General features: G+C 36.8%; 2 protein-coding genes across 5 annotated transcripts in view; both read right to left on the reverse strand.

The window, feature by feature from the left end:
• Window positions 1-23,252, reverse strand: part of LOC138322656 (calcium uniporter protein, mitochondrial-like) — a 122,928-nt gene that overhangs the window by 94,890 nt on the left and 4,786 nt on the right. The window lies entirely within an intron of this gene.
• LOC138322654 (uncharacterized) lies at window positions 58-4,394 on the reverse strand. Its single transcript, XM_069266655.1, has 3 exons — window positions 3,510-4,394; window positions 2,291-2,565; window positions 58-1,306 (listed from the first exon to the last, which is right to left on the reverse strand). The coding sequence occupies exons 1-3, from the start codon at window positions 3,714-3,716 to the stop codon at window positions 250-252; spliced, it is 1,539 nt and encodes a 512-aa protein (XP_069122756.1). The 5' UTR covers window positions 3,717-4,394; the 3' UTR covers window positions 58-249.

The following is a 23,252-nucleotide window of genomic DNA, read 5'->3' on the forward strand; positions in this document are numbered from 1 at the left end:
AAGAATGTTATAATTTGATTAATGTCATCACATCTAGTAATTTTGTTGAATAATCTGAGTATTAAAAAAACATGGGAAAAAAATCTTTTTTTCATTTTATTTTTCCATATTCATATTAGGTTTTTTCATGTAGAAATCATAATTCAAAATGATCACAATATGGGTGCAACTCTTAATTTGCATAGAATAATGTAACAAATACATAACATCAGTTTTCTTGAAGAAGACATATTTTAAACTTCAGCATGTCTAGTGTGTTTTTATCAATGGTCGTTTGAACAATGTTAGCAGGTTTGCAACAGTCCACATCTGATTGATAGTTCCAGCAATAGATAATGGCACAGTGGTTTGAAGCAGTCTATACTCTTTGACTCGCTTTATGTGTCGTTCAACATGAATGCGAAACGAGGCTACTCTTTGATTGTCCTCAACTTGATATGGTGAAAACTGGCCATCTGAACACAAAAAATGGGGTGTTGTTATTTTAATACCAGTGCCATGAAGCAGCTTGTTCAAAACAAACCCTTTATCTGCCATTATTTCATCACCTCTTTCTAAAAGATCTAGAAGTCCACTTTGCCTAGTTATTTCAATATCTGACATGCAACCAGAATATAGTGGAGATATAAAAGTGACTGCTCCATGTGGGGCAATTCCAACTAAACCTTTCCAAGTATTATGACTTTTATATGACGAAAATGTTTTGGAAGCTAGTGCTATTGATGATGGTCTTTCTGTGAAAATTTCTGTACAGTCAATAATTATACGAGTATTCGGATACAAAAGTTGAAAATCTCTAGGCATGTGTTGTACAATGTTTTCTTTGCTGGGCCATATGGACAAGCTTCCAAGAAAAAAATACAAGAAATTAGCCCAAGTAATAACCTTTCTACTCACAGAGCTAGCATGAATGTTAAACCTGACTGCAAGATCTTCAGACAAAAAACCACATTTCAGCCGACATAAAAATAGAAAAAGTTCGTCAATAGGGTCCATTGATTTTGGTCTCCCTTTACAATTTGACTCTGGCTGATATGTGTAATAAACAGATTTAATACGTGAAGCAGTTGGTTTAATAGCAGAATAAAAACCTATAAAAACATCATAAGTTGGGAAACCGGTATAAAACTCAATCATATTGTTGTCAAATGTAAACCGAGTAATTCCAAAGCGTTCTAATTCTACTCTATGTTTAAGTCTTTTTATTTCTTCTTCTTTAGCCCTCAACTCAAGCTCTTTTTCTAGTAGTCTCTCTTTCAGGTTTGCTATACATGTTCCGCTATTGGTTGATCCACACACTAAAGTCCTGAAAAAAATGAAAAAAAATATATAACATTTGTATTAATCAAATGAAAAATGTTAAATTCCATGAAATAGCTAACAAAAATAAATTTGCAATTTATTTTTGTTTTTATTAAAGATGCTCCACCGCTGACAAATGGTATTTTTTCACTATTAAAAACAGGAGCAGACGATTTAGTATTTTTCTTCAGTTACAAAAGTTACTTACTTTACACCATTACCACCATTGAAAAGTTTGAGCTTCTAATTTTACTTCAAGTTAAAAATATGAAAAATAATTAATTGCATCCCGAAAAAAATCCGTGGCACTATATCATATATGGAATGAACTACTGAATGCGCATGTACCAAAGGCAAAATAAATTATTTTATATTATTTTTTGTGTTAATTAAACTATTATATACACGATTAAACACCACTTATTGTTCAAAGGATGAATATCATTTATGCTCTGTTGGCGGTGGAGTATCTTTAAAATAATTTTGATTTTAATTATACAATTTACTATGTTCAACACCTTTAACAAAATTTTGGGACTAAGTGATCAATCAATCAAGAGAAAACAATTAAAACAATACAATGTACACAACTTACAATAGTAACATGTACTGTATATGTAACAGAGTGGAGGATTTTATATAAATTTAATCACTGCCTCCGCTGGGGATCGAACTCAGGACCTCTGGATTAGTATATTAACCAGGTACTAGTCAGATGCTCAACTGATCAAGTTAACGAGAAGATTTCTCTAGCTGAGAGGTATATTACAGCAAGTTGTCACCAGGCCCTGAGGGCTACATGCATAATAATGTAATTAATTAATTATTATTGCTGTTGATCTAAGATTTATATATCATTGTGATTTGTTGTTTATTTAATAATTATAATGCATCAATAGTCATCAACTGATCATTTCCAGGTTGACTAGCCCACTAAAAATATAAAATAAAACATAATATTTTAAATATAGGCTAAAAATACACTTACGGATCCTCTGGCTCTGAACATTCTGTGACAGCATCAGTTTCACTTGGCTCATCATCCATGGTATATGTAGTATTACTGTTCAATGTAGAAGAAGTACTGTGCAATTCTTGGAGAGGCCTACTGTGTCTTACTGCAGGTGGTTTTCTTGTACTTCCTGCTTGAGTCCAGTCAAACACTGATGGCACTGCTTGTGGTCTTAGACATCGTCTACTTACTGTCCATCTGAAGTCTTTCTCAGTAAAATGACGACTACACAAAACAGTCCATTTTTGAATCTGAAATGATAAATATTCTGAATAGTTCAATGTAAAAACTTATAAAAATCAATTAAAGAGTGTCGCTATTGAACACGGTCTCTGATTAATGTGATGAAATGTATTTGTAAAGTTAAGATAAATGCAATTCACTCAAGAGGAGTGGAACTGGCATGGAGGCATAGAATTTCTTTACTATTTAAGATTTTAAATTTGTGAATTGGTGGTTATTCTGTGCAGCTATAGGGTGCTGTTAAGAGTCAACATTATCGCCCAACTGTCATCTTTTAATGCTCGGGGTAAAGAATGAATAACAAATACGGGTAAATATATTCAAATGATAACTAGCATAAGCCTGTGTACATGTAAAGTACAGATTGTCAAGTAAATGACCACCTGTGTCATACTCATAGTACTGATTATATACTCATAATCAGTCAGGAGGGAGTCAAGATGAGTCATACCACAATCACTACTGTAAAAGCTATTAAAGCATGAAATGATAGTATGTGTATGAGGAACCAGCAATATCACTTTCATTTACATACATGTAGAATAGTCAATGCATGTAAGCTTACATACAATTATGTATACCAGTTTGTGCACACATGTATACATACATATCAATTCATTCGAGTTCAATATGAGCCACTGTATTTATTAAAAAGCTACTGTATCGTACATGACGTAACCCTGGTGCTATATGAACATGTAAATGTCACTAGCTAGTGTACGTAACGTTACATTTAATGCATAACATGCCTACTTTCACTTTGCATTCAATTGCTATGAAGCCCATCTGGCGGCACATGAGCCCGTCAAATGAAATATTTATAACTAATATCATATTTAGAGAGAAAGTTCATACATCATTTTGTCGAGATATGGCGATAAACAGACAAAACCAAGTATATTGTTCACCGCTGTTCAGCGTTAAGTAGGTAAGTACGACGACCATTTCATACCTTGAAGTCCGGCCCCTCATCACGGCGAATAGCAATTATCCAGCGTTTCCGTAAATCTTCTTTCTTCTCCGATGGGAAACGGTGGAATGAGAGGTCTTTATGCAACTTTGCATTACCATTGCAATGTGGAACACAACAATAATCGCTTCGTCTGGGTTCGATGTTCTCAGCCATGACAGCAGTATGCGCCGCCATATTTGTTGACATAGACAACCTCGCTTAGCCTCGTTTTCGATCTTTTGACCCCGGGTCAAATTTTGCATGCATAATTTTTGAGAACGGTCTATAACAATCTTTAACTATCAAAATCTAAGATTCTTGTTGACTGTTCGATCCAAAAATGCAATATGCACAACTAGGACCCTAGGAGAACCTAAACATGAAATTTGAGAAAGATCCCTCCAGTACTTTCTGAGAAATAGCAGTAACAAACTTTAACTATCAAAATCCAAGATGGCCACCAGTTGGCCATTTTGTTGACCGATCGGTCCAAAAATGCAATATGCATAACTAGGGCCCTAGGGGAACCTACATATGAAATTTGAGAAAGATCCCTCCAGTACTTTCTGAGAAATAGCGGTAACAAATTTAACTATCACAAGAGATCCCAGAGGGATCTTGGCGCCCACCAAAGAATGATCTACGTCTGACAATAGAAAGAGGGATCTTTTCTCTGCTTTCAAACTTTTACTACATATTACTACATATGAAATTTGAGAAAGATCTTTTCAGTACTTTCTGAGATATATAACACTAACAAACATCAATTGTCAAATACCTGTTGGCCATCTTGTTGACCGATCGGTCCCAAAATACAATATGCAGGTCCTAGGAGAACCTGCATATAAAATTTGAGACAGATCACTTTAGTACTTTCTGAGAAATAGCGTTAACAAATTTCAATTATCAAAATTCAAGATGGCGGCCTGGCGGCCATCTTATTGACCAATCCGTCCCAAAATGCAATATGCACAACTAGAGCCATAGGGGAACCTACATATGAAATTTGAGAAAGATCACTTCAGTACTTTCTGAGAAATAGCGATAACAATCTTTAACTATTAAAATCCAAGATGGCTGCCTGGCGGCCATCTTATTGACCGAACAGTCCCAAAATGCAATATGCACAACTAGAGCCATAGGGGAACCTACATATGAAATTTGAGAAAGATCACTTCAGTACTTTCTGAGAAATAGCGATAACAAACTTTAAGTATCAAAATCCAAGATGGCTGCCTGGCGGCCATCTTGTTGACCGATTGGTCCGAAAATGTAATATGCCCAACTAGGGCCCTAGGGGAACCTACATATGAAATTTGAGACAGATCCTTTCAGTACTTTCTGAGAAATAGCGATAACAAACTTTAAGTATCAAAATCCAAGATGGCTGCCTGGCGGCCATCTTGTTGACCGATTGGTCCCAAAATGCAATATGCACAACTAGGGCCCTAGGGGAACCTACATATGAAATTTGAGAAAGATCCCTTCAGCCCTTTCCGAGAAATAGCGGTAACAAGAAATGTTAAGGGACGGAAGGACGGACGGAAGGACAGACGACGGACCATGGACAAAAAGCGATTGTCCTTTGTCCAGTTTACATTGCTCTGCAAAATCTGTCAGCTATTTGCATAAGGAAATTCCAAGTCAATATCTAGCTTCCTCATAAGACCTCTAACATTCACATACATTAAATGACGTCCCATGAGAAAATTAACCTGCATATATACAAATATCAATTATTTTTTTCTTCATTGAAAAAGCAAAATTGTTTATGATCAATATTGCAAATGATAGGATTCACTTGTATATTTCACTAGGATCTCACAGGGATTTTGTCCCAGGATCCTGCTGGGATTTGACCCTATTCCCACAGGGATTGACCTGGATCCCACTGAAATTTGACTGGGATCCCAGGAAAATATCCTGGTGGGATCCCGAATAATCCTGGTGGGATACCGCCAGAATACCCGGTCATATTTTCTCTTTGGATAACATATTACGTTTGTATATGTGAATTGAATACTGCCCAGGTAATCAGCTCATAAGGTTGGTTCGTTTGTTATGACAAACAACATTCAATAGCTCAACTTCAACATTTAGTGATTAGAACTTGAACAAGAGGCCCAGAGGGCCTGTATCGCTCACCTGGTTTGTAATGCCAAGTAATGTTCTGAATACAGGTTCATTGTTTCTTTTCTGAAGGAATTTTAATATTAACCTCTAAATCCCCTATTGGGCCCCACCCCTTCTGCCCCCAGGGGGTCAGAGCCAAAGTTCTGTTCTCCTTCCCCCAAGGATGTTTATGGCCAAATGTGGTCACAATCCAAGCAAAACTCTAGGACAAGTAGCGATTTATAGGATTTACCTCTATTTCCCCTATTGGGCCCCACCCGTCCTGCCCCCGGGGGGCCAGAGCCAAAATTTATACAAGTTCTGTTCCCCTTCCACCCAGGGTGTTTGTGGCCAAATTTGGTTACAATACGTGCAGAACTCTATTACTAGTAGCGATTTAAAGGATTTACCTCTATTTCCCCTATTGGGCCCCGCCCCTCCTGCCCCCGGGGGATCAGAGCCAAAATTTATACAAGTTCTGTTCCCCTTCCCCCAAGGATGTTTGTGGCCAATTTTGGTTACAATCCATGCAGAACTCTAGGACAAGTAGCGATTTAAAGGATTTACCTCTATTTCCCCTATTGGGCCCCACCCCTCCTGCCCCCGGGGGATCAGAGCCGAAATTTATACAAGTTCTGTTCCCCTTCCCCCAAGGATGTTTATGGCCAAATTTGGTTACAATCCATGCAGAACTCTTGGACAAATACCGATTTATAGGAATTACCTATAATTCCCCTATTTGGCCCCGCCCCTCCTGCCCCCCAGGACCAGAGCCAAAATTTATACAAGTTATGTTCCGCTTCCAAAAAGGATGTTTGTGGCCAAATTTGGTTACAATTCATGTAGGACTCTATGACTAGTAGCGATATAAAGGATTTACCTCTATTTCCCCTATTGGGCCCCGCCCCTCCTGCCCCCGGGGGACCAGAGCCAAAATTTATACAAGTTCTGTTCCCCTTCCCCCAAGGATGTTTGTGGCCAAATTTGGTTACATTCCATTCAGAACTCTATGACTAGTAGCGATTTAAAGGATTTACCTCTATTTCCCCTATTGGGCCCCGCCCCTCCTGCCCCCGGGGGGTCAGAGCCAAAATTTAGACAAGTTCTGTTCCCCCTCCCCCAAGGATGCTTGTGGCCAAATTTGGTTACAATCCATGCAGAACTCTATGACTAGTAGCGATTTAAAGGAAATGTTGGCGGACGGACGGACGCCGCGCCATGACATAAGCTCACCGGCCCTTCGGGCCAGGTGAGCTAAAAACCATCTGTACAGTACTGCGACCGAAAATACAAGATTTCATATATCTAACATGAACTGAATATTTCAAGGTGTTTACAAAACTCGCCCACATGCTGCTTATGTCTGTGTTTTTATTTGATCGTCTGTCACCTCCTAGCATGCAGCCTGTGAATATGCATTAAAACTGTCACCTTTGTGTCACAGTTCCTTGGCTGTGAAGTAGATCCAGTTCTATTAATAGTAACGCTCACTTTAACAAATACAGGTTTTTACCTGTTTGACATTATGGCTGTGGGGGCGGCAGATTATCTACAGGTATATACATAACCCTCGTTAAATAAACATATAGCAAGCGTTTCCACCCTGATAACGACTTTCCATCTAACCAAGTGCAATATGCCTTTAATGGTAGCTTAAAAAGCAGTCACTCGATTCAAGGTATACATGTGGATTCATCTAGGATTACAGGACAAATTCAGTAAATCAACATTTATACAACAGACTGACTTCACTGGTCTATACAAATACTCTATAAAACAACCATATTCGATCCAGTATTAGCAGCAATAACATACTCTACATCAGCGAATGGCTGAAAGACTTATAACATTCAAAGATACGCATACAAACACAAATCAAATATCATGTACACCGTATTACTTGAATGATTTTGTGTACTGTTTTCAATTTTACCTTAGATTTCATTGAATTGAAGCCAGTTCTGGATAACATTAAAAGGATCTATGGAACAATACAAGATTGATTATTAAAAATATGACAAGAATCTTGTCTATAATTAGATAAACCATTATGTAACACTACATGTCACTGATTTTAAGGTCCAAGGACCATATATCTCTATTAGACAGCTATTAACAGCTTAAAGCATTAACACCTAACCTTGCCTTAACTCCTATCAACAAGTTGATTTTCCTTTTTATATCTGGGGGTGTTAATTGGTTATTTTAGAAAGATCTGTAAAATCTGTGATTTGGTAGACTATAGTATGTGACATATCATTGCTACCAATTTGTTAAGAAGTAAGAAACACGTCATTAGGAAGTGTCCGCCTAAAGTTAATTAACTCGTGTAAGAGCTTGTCAGATAGAGTTTACACAATTTTACCCTCCCGACCTAGCTGTTTCTAGATGCAGACGACTCCATTCATGTTGTTGCTATACTGAATTAGTCTTTCCATACTGCACCTGTTAAATCATATAACAGATTTCTTGGCTTCTGTAAAGTAACGTGTATCCTTGCCACATATTAATCAGCCTTATAAGATAACATGCCCTGTAACAGTGTGCAGTAAAAGTGAATTAGTTGTAACATTGATTCATTAGCACACCTTTCACATAATAATAACACTCCCATAAATATCTTCCTGTCTGCACACATAATTTTATGATAACAGTGTTAATAAGTTGACAGCATAACGATGAATGTTGTCTGGTGCTGGCAATGTTATACAGTCCCCACTGAATATATAGTCAGGCCCCACAACAGGTAGCAAAACACTCATATCCAAGTAATATCTACAAAACATAAATTATACAAGTAATTTCTACCAAACACAAGACATCCAAGTAATATCTACAAAACATAAATTATACAAGTAATTTCTACCAAACACAAGATATCCAAGTTATATCTACCAAACACAAGATATCCAAGTTATATCTACCTAACACAAGATATCCAAGTTATATCTACCAAACACAAGATATCCAAGTAATATATACCATACACAAGATATCCAAGTAATATCTACCTAACACAAGATATCCAAGTAATGTCTACCATACACAAGATATCCAAGTAATGTCTACCATACACAAGATATCCAAGTAATGTCTACCAAACACAAGATATCCAAGTAATATCTACCAAACACAAGATATCCAAGTAATATCTACCTAACACAAGATATCCAAGTAATGTCTACCATACACAAGATATCCAAGTAATGTCTACCATACACAAGATATCCAAGTTATATCTACCAAACACAAGATATCCAAGTTATATCTACCATACACAAGATATCCAAGTTATATCTACCATACACAAGATATCCAAGTAATGTCTACCATACACAAGATATCCAAGTAATATCTACCTAACACAAGATATCCAAGTAATATCTACCAAACACAAGTTATCCAAGTAATGTCTACCAAACACAAGATATCAGAGTAATATCTACCATACACAAGATATCCAAGTAATGTCTACCATACACAAGATATCCAAGTAATGTCTACCAAACACAAGATATCCAAGTAATATCTACCAAACACAAGATATCCAAGTTATATCTACCAAACACAAGATATCCAAGTAATATCTACCATAACACAAGATATCCAAGTAATGTCTACCATACACAAGATATCCAAGTAATGTCTACCATACACAAGATATCCAAGTAATGTCTACCAAACACAAGATATCCAAGTAATATCTACCAAACACAAGATATCCAAGTAATATCTACCAACACAAGATATCCAAGTAATGTCTACCATACACATCCAAGTATTCTACATACACAATATCCAAGTATATCTACCAAACACAAGATATCCAAGTAATATCTACCAAACACAAGATATCCAAGTATTATATCTACCATACACAAGATATCCAAGTAATATCTACCATACACAAGATATCCAAGTAATGTCTACCAAACACAAGATATCCAAGTAATATCTACCAAACACAAGATATCCAAGTAATATCTACAAACCTAACAATATATTCCAACAAAATATATCTACCAAACACAAGATATCCAAGTAATATCTACCATACACAAGATATCCAAGTAATATCTACCATACACAAGATATCCAAGTAATATCTACCAAACACAAGATATCCAAGTAATATCTACCATACACAAGATATCCAAGTTATATCTACCAAACACAAGATATCCAAGTAATATCTACCAAACACAAGATATCCAAGTAATGTCTACCAAACACAAGATATCCAAGTAATATCTACCTAACACAAGATATCCAAGTTATATCTACCATACACAAGATATCCAAGTAATATCTACCAAACACAAGATATCCAAGTAATATCTACCTAACACAAGATATCCAAGTAATATCTACCTAACACAAGATATCCAAGTTATATCTACCAACACAAGATATCCAAGTAATATCTACCAAACACAAGATATCCAAGTAATATCTACCTAACACAAGATATCCAAGTAATATCTACCAACACAAGAATCCAAGTAATATCTACCAAACACAAGATATCCAAGTAATATACCTACACAAGAAATCACAAGTAATATCTACCAAACACAAGATATCCAAGATATCTACCAAACACAAGATATCCAAGTAATATCTACCAAACACAAGATATCCAAGTAATGTCTACCATACACAAGATATCCAAGTAATATCTACCAAACACAAGATATCCAAGTAATATCTACCAAACACAAGATATCCAAGTAATATCTACCAAACACAAGATATCCAAGTAATATCTACCATACACAAGATATCCAAGTAATGTCTACCAAACACAAGATATCCAAGTAATATCTACCAAACACAAGATATCCAAGTAATGTCTACCTAACACAAGATATCCAAGTAATATCTACCTAACACAAGATATCCAAGTAATATCTACCATACACAAGATATCCAAGTAATATCTACCATACACAAGATATCCAAGTAATGTCTACCAAACACAAGATATCCAAGTAATATCTACCAAACACAAGATATCCAAGTAATATCTACCAAACACAAGATATCCAAGTAATATCTACCAAACACAAGATATCCAAGTAATGTCTACCATACACAAGATATCCAAGTAATGTCTACCATACACAAGATATCCAAGTAATATCTACCAAACACAAGATATCCAAGTAATATCTACCAAACACAAGATATCCAAGTAATATCTACCAAACACAAGATATCCAAGTAATATCTACCAAACACAAGATATCCAAGTAATATCTACCATAACACAAGATATCCAAGTAATATCTACCAAACACAAGATATACCAAGTTATATCTACCAAACACAAGATATCCAAGTAATATCTACCAACACAAGATATCCAAGTAATGTCTACCAAACACAAGATATCCAAGTTATATCTACCAAACACAAGATATCCAAGTAAATCTACCAAAACACAAGATATAAACCAAGTAATATCTACCAAACACAAGATATCCAAGTAATATCTACCAAACACAAGATATCCAAGTATCCAAGTCTATCTACCAAACACAAGATATCCAAGTTATATCTACCATAACACAAGATATCCAAGTAATGTCTACCAAACACAAGATATCCAAGTAATTCTATCTACACAAACCAAGTAACACAAGATATCCAAGTAATATCTACCAAACACAAGATATCCAAGTAATATTACCATACACAAGATATCCAAGTAATATCTACCAAACACAAGATATCCAAGTAATATCTACCATACACAAGATATCCAAGTAATATCTACCAAACACAAGATATCCAAGTAATATCTACCATACACAAGATATCCAAATAATATCTACCAAACACAAGATATCCAAGTAATATCTACCAAACACAAGATAATATCCAAGTAATATCTACCAACACAAGATATCCAAGTAATATCTACCAAACACAAGATATCCAAGTTATCAAGCCCAAGTAATATCTACCTAACACAAGATATCCAAGTAATATCTACCAAACACAAGATATCCAAGTAATATCTACCAAACACAAGATATCCAAGTAATATCTACCAAACACAAGATATCCAAGTAATATCTACCAAACACAAGATATCCAAGTTATATCTACCAAACACAAGATATCCAAGTAATATCTACCAAACACAAGATATCCAAGTAATATCTACCATACACAAGATATCCAAGTAATATCTACCAAACACAAGATATCCAAGTAATATCTACCATACACAAGATATCCAAGTAATATCTACCAAACACAAGATATCCAAGTAATATCTACCTAACATACACAAGATATCCAAGTAATATCTACCAAACACAAGATATCCAAGTAATATCTACCAACACAAGATATCCAAGTAATATCTACCAAACACAAGATATCCAAGTAAATCTACCAACACAAGATATCCAAGTAATGTCTACCAAACACAAGATATCCAAGTAATATCTACCAACACAAGATATCCAAGTATATATACCTAGACACAAGATATCTACCTACCAAACACAAGATATCCAAGTATATCTACCATAACACAAGATATCCAAGTTATATCTACCAAACACAAGATATCCAAGTATATCTACCTAACACAAGATATCCAAGTAATATCTACCAACACAAGATATCCAAGTAATGTCTACCAAACACAAGATATCCAAGTAATATCTACCCAAACACAAGATATCCAAGTAATAATCTACCTAACACAAGATATCCAAGTAATATCTACCATACACAAGATATCCAAGTTATATCTACCAAACACAAGATATCCAAGTAATATCTACCTAAAACACAAGATATCCAAGTAATATCTACCAAACACAAGATATCCAAGTAATATCTACCAAACACAAGATATCCAAGTAATATCTACCAAACACAAGATATCCAAGTAATATCTACCATACACAAGATATCCAAGTAATATCTACCAAACACAAGATATCCAAGTAATATCTACCTAACACAAGATATCCAAGTTATATCTACCAAACACAAGATATCCAAGTTATATCTACCATAACACAAGATATCCAAGTAATGTCTACCAAACACAAGATATCCAAGTTATATCTACCAAACACAAGATATCCAAGTAATATCTACCAAACACAAGATATCCAAGTAATATCTACCAACACAAGATATCCAAGTAATGTCTACCAAACACAAGATATCCAAGTAATATCTACCAAACACAAGATATCCAAGTAATATCTATCTACCAATAAAACACAAGATATCCAAGTAATATCTACCAAACACAAGATATGCCAAGTAAATATCTACCATACACAAGATATCCAAGTAATATCTACCAAACACAAGATATCCAAGTAAGTAATATCTACCAAACACAAGATATCCAAGTTAATATCTACCAAACACAAGATTATCCAAGTAATATCTACCAAACACAAGATATCCAAGTTATATCTACCATACACAAGATATCCAAGTAATATCTACCAAACACAAGATATCCAAGTTAATATCTACCAAACACAAGATATCCAAGTAATATCTACCAAACACAAGATATCCAAGTAATATCTACCAAACACAAGATATCCAAGTAATGTCTACCAAACACAAGATATCCAAGTAATGTCTACCAAACACAAGATATCCAAGTAATATCTACCAAACACAAGATATCCAAGTAATATCTACCAACACAAGATATCCAAGTAATATCTACCAAACACAAGATATCCAAGTAATATCTACCTAACACAAGATATCCAAGTTATATCTACCAAACACAAGATATCCAAGTAATATCTACCAAACACAAGATATCCAAGTTATATCTACCAAACACAAGATATCCAAGTAATATCTACCAAACACAAGATATCCAAGTAATATCTACCAAACACAAGATATCCAAGTAATATCTACCAAACACAAGATATCCAAGTAATATCTACCATACACAAGATATCCAAGTAATATCTACCAACCATAACACAAGATATCTCCAAGTAATATCTACCAAACACAAGATATCCAAGTAATGTCTACCTAACACAAGATATCCAAGTAATATCTACCTAACACAAGATATCCAAGTAATATCTACCATAAACACAAGATATCCAAGTAATATCAACCAAACACAAGATATCCAAGTAATATCTACCAAACACAAGATATCCAAGTAATGTCTACCAAACACAAGATATCCAAGTAATATCTACCAAACACAAGATATCCATAGTATATATCTACCATACACAACATATCCAAATTATACCTAATAACTTTTGTGATCGAAATTATGTTAAACTTCCTATTAACACCAGTCACTTATATTATTGATGTCTACAAAAGCTTTTCTAAACACAAAGCTCTCGATTCTTATATAGACTTACATCATTGAAATGGTTCTGTAAATCAAATCTCTTCAATATTACATGCATTTTATTTGTTATAATTAGAGTAAAATGTATCCTAAGTAAAAAGAAAGAGATCTAACATGTTTTACAATTTAATATACATGTATATTTGTGTGTGTGTGCATCCGCTATATGCTGTCTGTTGCAACGGTAACAACATTCTAATACCATTTTCCAGTGAATTGATATCAATTGTAATTTAGAAATGCATTGGGAACATGAAGGAATCTTTTATTCCAAAACATCTAATGTCTTTTTATGTTTAAATAATTTCTTAAATATTGATCTACACACAGAGAGGAGGAACATTAGATTGGAATCAGTCTAACTGCAGTATCCATAGATTGTAGGATTCCCGAGTTCGGTGCTACGAGGTAATGTTTGGGATAACTACGTGTATATAGCTGCTGGTTTTCACGCCATCGTAACCTCGATTTCAGAAAACCATGGTGTGACAGGCGCTACTATTATTCATGACCCGGTCTTCTTTGCAAAGCATGTCAGGCTCCTAACCTATTTCGCTGTTCCACAAAAAACTGTTTAGATTCAAATTTGTGAAATGGAAAAACATAAAAAGTTGACCAAAATAGGAAAAATCAATATCTTTTTGAGTTTGATTTTGTTTTTGGCAAGTAAAACAAGAGCTACATTTTCTTAACCAGTAAGATCAGAATTTTTAATGTTAGCATCAGACCGGAGGACTCTAATACAGTATTCAATGGCAATAGTACTATTAGTAGGTAGGCATGCTCAGCCCATTAAAATTTATTGTTCTTTTCAGTCAAACAATATGTAATAACTTTATATATCTTGTATATTTTATATCCATTAAATGTAATATAATAATTTACAATAGTCCAATCCATTAACATTTAACACCCTGTGATCAATCCATAAAACTGTATCACTGATGCCTGCATCCCCTGTTCGTCCCACTAAACTGTTGCATTCAATATCTTCCTGTTTAATATAATACTAAATAGTCCATACACCAGCCTATGTTCTGAGCCATACCTACTGTGAATAGTATTAACTATTTATAACATAATACCATAAATCTGTTCACTGTTTTTCAATATCTATTAAACATGCTACATTTATGTACATCATGCATCAAACACATTTATTTATTTCAGACCATGACTATCTCCTGACATGTCATGCTATCAGTCACCTGTCTACTTTCAATATCCCAGCTGATATGCCAAACATAAGATAGAAACTTCCGTAGAGGAAATACTATTCTCAGCGAATATTTCAACAAAGGCTTCTGAACTCTTTCCTTACATGAGTGATTTAAAATTTGACTTTGTGTCTTGTTGACTGTCTGTAGTGGTATACAGTGACCATTTGTGGAGTTGGTAATCAAGGCTGTACAACCGATCCTTACAGCATTGTAAGGATACACATCATTAAAACACATCACAATTAAAGCCAGTGTTACATTTATACTTTATGTACGTTTAGTCACGGTACGCCCATGTACGTGTACAATGCAACCAATTGCTAATTTCTGACAACTATACAATTGGATATTTAGCCAGTAAAGTTTATATATTAAATCAAACCAATAAAATCATATTGCTTACTGTGAACTATTGTGTGTATATGGACACCAATCTATGGTCTCTCTGGGAGAGAAACAGGTCTGAGTAATATTTACCATAAACATATCCACTTAATATCAATAAAGTATATACAGTTCTCATTACACAACTACAACTTCCTTATATTCAGTTCTCATTACAGCCAACACTTTATATAGACCAGATAACACAACTACAACCTCCTTATATTCAGTTCTCATTACAGCCAACACTTTATATAGACCAGATAACACAACTACAACCTCCTTATATTCAGTTCTCATTACAGCCAACACTTTATATAGACCAGATAACACAACTACAACCTCCTTATATTCAGTTCTCATTACAGCCAACACTTTATATAGACCAGATAACACAACTACAACCTCCTTATATTCAGTTCTCATTACAGCCAACACTTTATATAGACCAGATAACACAACTACAACTTCCTTATATTCAGTTCTCATTACAGCCAACACTTTATATAGACCAGATAACACAACTACAACCTCCTTATATTCAGTTCTCATTACAGCCAACACTTTATATAGAACAGATAACACAACTACAACTTCCTTATATTCATTCAGTTACTCAACATTACAGCCAACACACTTTATATAGAACAGATAACACAACTACAACTCCTTATATTCAGTTCTCATTACAGCCAACACTTTATATAGAACAGATAACACAACTACAACCTCCTTATATTCAGTTCTCATTACAGCCAACACTTTATATAGACCAGATAACACAACTACAACCTCCTTATATTCAGTTCTCATTACAGCCAACACTTTATATAGAACAGATAACACAACTACTACAACCTCCTTATATTCAGTTCTCATTACAGCCAACACTTTATATAGACCAGATAACACAACTACAACCTCCTTATATACAGTTCTCATTACAGCCAACACTTTATATAGACCAGATAACACAACTACAACCTCCTTATATACAGTTCTCATTACAGCCAACACTTTATATAGAACAGATAACACAACTACAACTTCCTTATATTCAGTTCTCATTACAGCCAAAACTTTATATAGAGCAGATAACACAACTACAACCTCCTTATATACAGTTCTCATTACAGCCAACACTTTATATAGAACAGATAACACAACAACTACAACCTCCTTATATACAGTTCTCATTACAGCCAACACTTTTTATAGAACAGATAACACAACTACAACTTCCTTATATTCAGTTCTCATTACAGCCAAAACTTTATATAGAGCAGATAACACAACTACAACCTCCTTATATACAGTTCTCATTACAGCCAACACTTTATATAGAGCAGATAACACAACTACAACTTCCTTATATTCAGTTCTCATTACAGCCAACACTTTATATAGACCAGATAACACAACTACAACTTCCTTATCATACCAACACCTCCCTGGATCTCCTAAATCACTTTAACATCCCAATAATAGGAGAGGGACAGATATGGAACACCATGGACACACATACAATATTTTCAAGAATGAAAACACCAAAAAAACAGGAACTTTGCAGCGAAGACATGTCCCCAATAACTAGAAAACAGGACATTATCATTTGGTAAAATATTAATGTACGCAAAGATGGATGAACAGTCAAAGAAAAAATCTTTTCAACAGTTATATTTGGTACTTGTGAATCATGTCTGCCTACTAAATTACTTTTTAAAACCTATCAAACTGAGCCTGTGTGGTATATAGTAAAAGCTATAGTTACTCCAGGGTAATTCAGAAGTCAAGCATTGTAACAGTTGAGCAAACTGATTCACATTTTTTTCTGAAAATACCAGACAACAAAATAAAACTGGTCATCAATGATTGATACAATATAAGCTATCATGTCCATTTCACCAGCTTGCATGTGGTAAAGCTTCTATATAGATAAAGACTAACAGCAAACCCCATCACTACATACACTTGGCGTTGTGCCATGTTTCAGGTCACTGCCTAAAGTATGCTGCATACTTCTCCTTTTTTCACAATCATATTTTTTATTACGATGAATTGTACACAACAAACAGTTGTTCCTGTATCTTTAACTTATATCCTGTAGACCAATCTTGAATACCTCGCGAAAATACTGTAGCTAATTAGTAATAGCAATCTAAATACGAGCAGTGAATATTCTACCGGCTAACATAGCTATTGATTAATTTCTGAATTAAAAGCCTAAAAGGAATTACATAAAACAACTCTAAGAGTTTAGCGCTGAGTTACCAGAAATGGGGTCTTTTCGAGATAAAATGGGGTCATCTGTATATATTTCAATTTTGGAATGGACATTAGAAAATAGTGAGATGGGACCATCTAATCATTGTCTGTGCTAATTCAGACTTCTATTAAGCTAACCATTCAATAATTTAATATGTTCTGTGGTAAACCTTTCCTCAATCTGACCCCTATCGCATTAAACCCTCTCCTCAATAACTGACCCCTCTAGCAATAACCCTCTCCTCACGAATAACTGACCTCTAGCATTAATCATATGGGGTGACCACCCTCCTATTGCCTCTATTACCTTCTCCTCAATAACTGACCCCTCTAGCATTAACCCTCTCCTTATGAATAACTGACCCCTCTATCATTAACCCTCTCCTCAATAACTGACCCCTCTGCATTAACCCTCACCTCAATAACTGAACCCTCTAGCATTAACCCTCTCCTCAATAACTGACCACTCTAGCATTAACCCCTCTAGCAATAACTGACCTCTAGCATTTACTCTTTCTTCAATTACTGACCCCTCTAGCATTAACCCTCTCCTCAATAACTGACCCCTCTAGCTAGCATTCACTCCCTCCTCCTCAATAACTGACCCCTCTAGCATTAACCCTCTCCTCATTAACTGACCCCTCTAGCATTAACCCTCTCCTCAATAACTGACCCCTCTAGCATTAACCCTCACCTCAATAACTGACCCTCTAGCATTAACCCTCTCCTCAATAACTGACCCCTCTAGCATTAACCCTCTCCTCAATACTCAATAACATTGACCCCTCTAGCATTAACCCTCTTCTTCAATAACTGACCCCTCTAGCATTAACCCTCTCCTCAATAACTGACCCCTCTAGCATTAACTCTCTCTCTCAATAACTGACCCCTCTAGCATTAACCCTCACCTCAATAACTGACCCCTCTAGCATTAAACCCTCTCTCCTCAATAACTGACCCCTCTAGCATTAACCCTCTCCTCAATAACTGACCCCCGCTAGCATTAAACCCTCTCTTCAATAAACTGACCCCTCTAGCATTAACCCTCTCCTCAATAACTGACCCCTCTAGCATTAACCTCTCCTCAATAACTGACCCCTCTAACATTAACCCTCTCCTCAATAACTGACCCCTCTAGCATTAACCCTCTCCTCAATAACTGACCCCTCTAGCATTAACCTCTCCTCAATAACTGACCCCTCTAGCATTAACCCTCTCCTCAATAACTGACCCCTCTAGCATTAACTCTCTCCTCCATAACTGACCCCTCTAGCATTAAACCCTCTCCTCAATAACTGACCCTCTAACATTAACCCTCTCCTAAATAACTGACCCCTCTATATCATTAACCCTCTCCCTCAATAACTGACCCCTCTAGCATTAACCCTCTCCTCAATAACTGACCCCTCTAGCATTAACCCTCTCCTCAATTACTGACCCCTCTAGCATTAACCCTCTCCTCAATAACTGACCCTCTAGCATTAACCCTCTCCTCAATAACTGACCCTCTATAACATTAATCCCTCTCTCAATAACTGACCCCTCTAGCATTAACCCTCTCCTCAATAACTGACCCCTCTAGCATTAACCCTCTCCTCAATAACTGACCCTCTCATTAGCATTAACCCTCTCCTAACCCTCCTCAATAAACTGACCCTCTAGCATTAACCCCCTCTCCTCAATAACTGACCCCTCTAGCATTAACCCTCTCCCTCAATAACTGACCCCTCTAGCAATTAACCCCTCCTCAATAACTGACCCCTCTACATTAACTCTCACCTCAATAACTGACCCCTCTAGCATTAACCCTCTCCTCAATAACTGACCCCTCTAGCATTAACCCTCTCCTCAATAACTGACCCCTCTAGCATTAACCCTCACCTCAATAAATGATCCCTCTAGCATTAACCCTCTCCTCAATAACTGAACCCCCTCTACATTAACCCTCTCCTCAATAACTGACCCCTCTAGCATTAACCCTCTCCTCAATAACTGACCCCTTCTAGCATTAACCCTCTCCTCAATAACTGACCCCTCTAGCATTAACCCTCTCTCAATAACTGACCCCTCTAGCATTAACCCTCTCCTCAATAACTGACCCCTCTAGCATTAACCTCATCTCCTCAATAACTGACCCCTCTAGCATTAACCCTCTCCTCTAATTAACCTCTCCTCAATAACTGACCCCTCTAGCATTAACCCTCACCTCAATAACTGACCCCTCTAGCATTAAACTCTCTCCTCAATAACTCCCCCTAGCATAACCCTACCTCTATAATGACCCTCTACATTAACCTTTCTCATACTGACCCCTCTAGCATTAACCCCTCCTCAATAACTGACCCTCTAGCATTAACTCTCTCTTCAATAACTGACCCCTCTAGCATTAAGCATTCATTTATGACCCTCTCCTCACCCTCTCCTCAATAACTGACCCCCATCTAACCCTCACCTCAATAACTGACCCTGCCAGCATTAACCCTCTCTTCAATAACTGACCCCTCTAGCATTAACCCTATCCTCCATAACTGACCCCTCTAACATTAACCCTCTCCTCAATAACTGACCCTCAAACATTAACCCTCTCCTAAATAATGACCCCTCTAGCATTAACCCTCACCTCAATAACTGACCCTCTAGCATTAACTCTCTCCTCAATAACTGACCCCTCTAGCATTAACCCTCACCTCAATAACTGACCCCTCTAGCATTAACCTCTCTCCTCAATAACTGACCCCTCTAGCATTAACCCTCTCATCAATAACTGACCCCTCTAGCATTAACTCTTTCTTCAATTACTGACCCCTCTAGCATTAACCCTCTCCTCAATAACTGACCCCTCTAGCATTAACTCTCTCTTCAATAACTGACCCCTCTAGCATTAACCCTCTCCTCATTACTGACCCCTCTAGCCTTCACCCTCTCCTCAATAACTGACCCCTCTAGCATTAACCCTCACCTCAATAACTGACCCTGCCAGCATTAACCCTCTCTTCAATAACTGACCCCTCTAGCATTAACCCTATCCTCCATAAACTGACCCCTCTAACATTAACCCTCTCCTCAATAACTGACCTCTCAAACATTAACCCTCTCCTAAATAACTGACCCCTCTAGCATTAACCCTCACCTCAATAACTGACCCCTCTAGCATTAACCTCTCCTCAATAACTGACCCCTCTAGCATTAACCCTCTCCTCAATTACTAACCCCTCTAGCATTAACCCTCTCTCCTCAATAACTGACCCCTCTAGCATTAACCCTCTCCTCAATAACTGACCCCTCTAGCATTAACCTCTTCTCAATAACTGACCCCTCTAGCATTAACCCTCTCCTCAATAACTGACCCCTCTAGCATTAACCCTCTCCTCAATAACTGACCCCTCTAGCATTAACCCTCTCCTCAATTACTGACCCCTCTAGCCATTAACCCTCTCCTCAATAACTGACCCTACATTAACCCTCCCAATAACTGACCCCTCTAGCATTAACCCTCTCCTCATAACTGACCCCTCTAGCATTAACCCTCTCATCCTCCATAACTGACCCCTCTAACATTAACCCTCTCCTCAATAACTGACCTCTCAAACATTAACCCTCTCCTAAATAACTGACCCCTCTAGCATTAACCCTCTCCTCAATAACTGACCCCTCTAGCATTAACCCTCTCCTCAATAACTGACCCCTCTAGCATTAACCCTCTCCTAAATAACTGACCCCTCTAGCATTAACCCTCTCCTCAATAACTGACCCCTCTAGCATTAACCCTCTCCTCAATAACTGACCCCTCTAGCATTAACCCTCTCCTCAATAACTGACCCCTCTAGCATTAACCCTCTCCTCAATAACTGACCCCTCTAGCATTAACCCTCTCCTCAATAACTGACCCCTCTAGCATTAACCTCTCTCCTCAATAACTGACCCCTCTAGCATTAACCCTCTCCTCAATAACTGACCCCTCTAGCATTAACCCTCTCCTCAATAACTGACCCCTCTAGCATTAACCCTCTCCTCAATAACTGACCCCTCTAGCATTAACCCTCTCCTCAATAACTGACCCCTCTAGCATTAACCCTCTCCTCAATAACTGACCCCTCTAGCATTAACCCTCTCCTAAATAACTGACCCCTCTAGCATTAACCCTCTCCTAAATAACTGACCCCTCTAGCATTAAGTTGGTCATGTTTAGTTATCACCTAAAAACAGCCAGGTGTGGTTGGGTATTACTCTAACAGTTGGTCATGTTTAGTTATCACCTAAAAACAGCCAGGTGTGGTTGGGTATTACTCTAACAGTTGGTCATGTTTAGTTATCACCTAAAAACAGCCAGGTGTGGTTGGGTATTACTCTAACAGTTTGTCATGTTTAGTTATCACCTAAAAACAGCCAGGTGTGTTGGGTATTACTCTAACAGTTGGTCATGTTTAGTTATCACCTAAAAACAGCCAGGTGTGGTTGGGTATTACTCTAACAGTTGGTCATGTTTAGTTATCACCTAAAAACAGCCAGGTGTGGTTGGGTATTACTCTAACAGTTGGTCATGTTTAGTTATCACCTAAAAACAGCCAGGTGTGGTTGGGTATTACTCTAACAGTTGGTCATGTTTAGTTATCACCTAAAAACAGCCAGGTGTGGTTGGGTATTACTCTAACAGTTGGTCATGTTTAGTTATCACCTAAAAACAGCCAGGTGTGGTTGGGTATTACTCTAACAGTTTGTCATGTCATGTTTAGTTATCACCTAAAAACAGCCAGGTGTGGTAAGGTATTACTCTAACAGTTGGTCATGTTTAGTTATCACCTAAAAACAGCCAGGTGTGGTAGGGTATTACTCTAACAGTTGGTCATGTTTAGTTATCACCTAAAAACAGCCAGGTGTGGTTGGGTATTACTCTAACAGTTTGTCATGTTTAGTTATCACCTAAAAACAGCCAGGTGTGGTTGGGTATTACTCTAACAGTTGGTCATGTTTAGTTATCACCTAAAAACAGCCAGGTGTGGTAGGGTATTACTCTAACAGTTGGTCATGTTTAGTTATCACCTAAAAACAGCCAGGTGTGGTTGGGTATTACTCTAACAGTTGGTCATGTTTAGTTATCACCTAAAAACAGCCAGGTGTGGTAGGGTATTACACTAACAAGTTTGTCATATTTAGTTATCACCTAAAAACAGCCAGGTGTGTTTGGGTATTACTCTAACAGTTTGTCATGTTTAGTTATCACCTAAAAACAGCCAGGTGTGGTAAGGTATTACTCTAACAGTTGGTCATGTTTAGTTATCACCTAAAAACAGCCAGGTGTGGTTGGGTATTACTCTAACAGTTTGTCATGTTTAGTTATCACCTAAAAACAGCCAGGTGTGTTTGGGTATTACTCTA

Source organism: Argopecten irradians, chromosome 5 (assembly GCF_041381155.1).
Source record: "Argopecten irradians isolate NY chromosome 5, Ai_NY, whole genome shotgun sequence".
NCBI classification, from domain to species: Eukaryota; Metazoa; Mollusca; class Bivalvia; order Pectinida; family Pectinidae; genus Argopecten; species Argopecten irradians.

Excerpts from the sequence above, each read along its gene's own strand:
- LOC138322654 (XM_069266655.1), bottom strand. The coding sequence starts at position 3,716 with ATGTCAACAAATATGGCGGCGCATACTGCTGTCATGGCTGAGAACATC. Across the intron at positions 2,566-3,509 it reads ATGAGGGGCCGGACTTCAAG|ATTCAAAAATGGACTGTTTT; the intron begins GTATGAAATGGT and ends TTATCATTTCAG. Across the intron at positions 1,307-2,290 it reads TGTTCAGAGCCAGAGGATCC|GACTTTAGTGTGTGGATCAA; the intron begins GTAAGTGTATTT and ends CATTTTTTTCAG.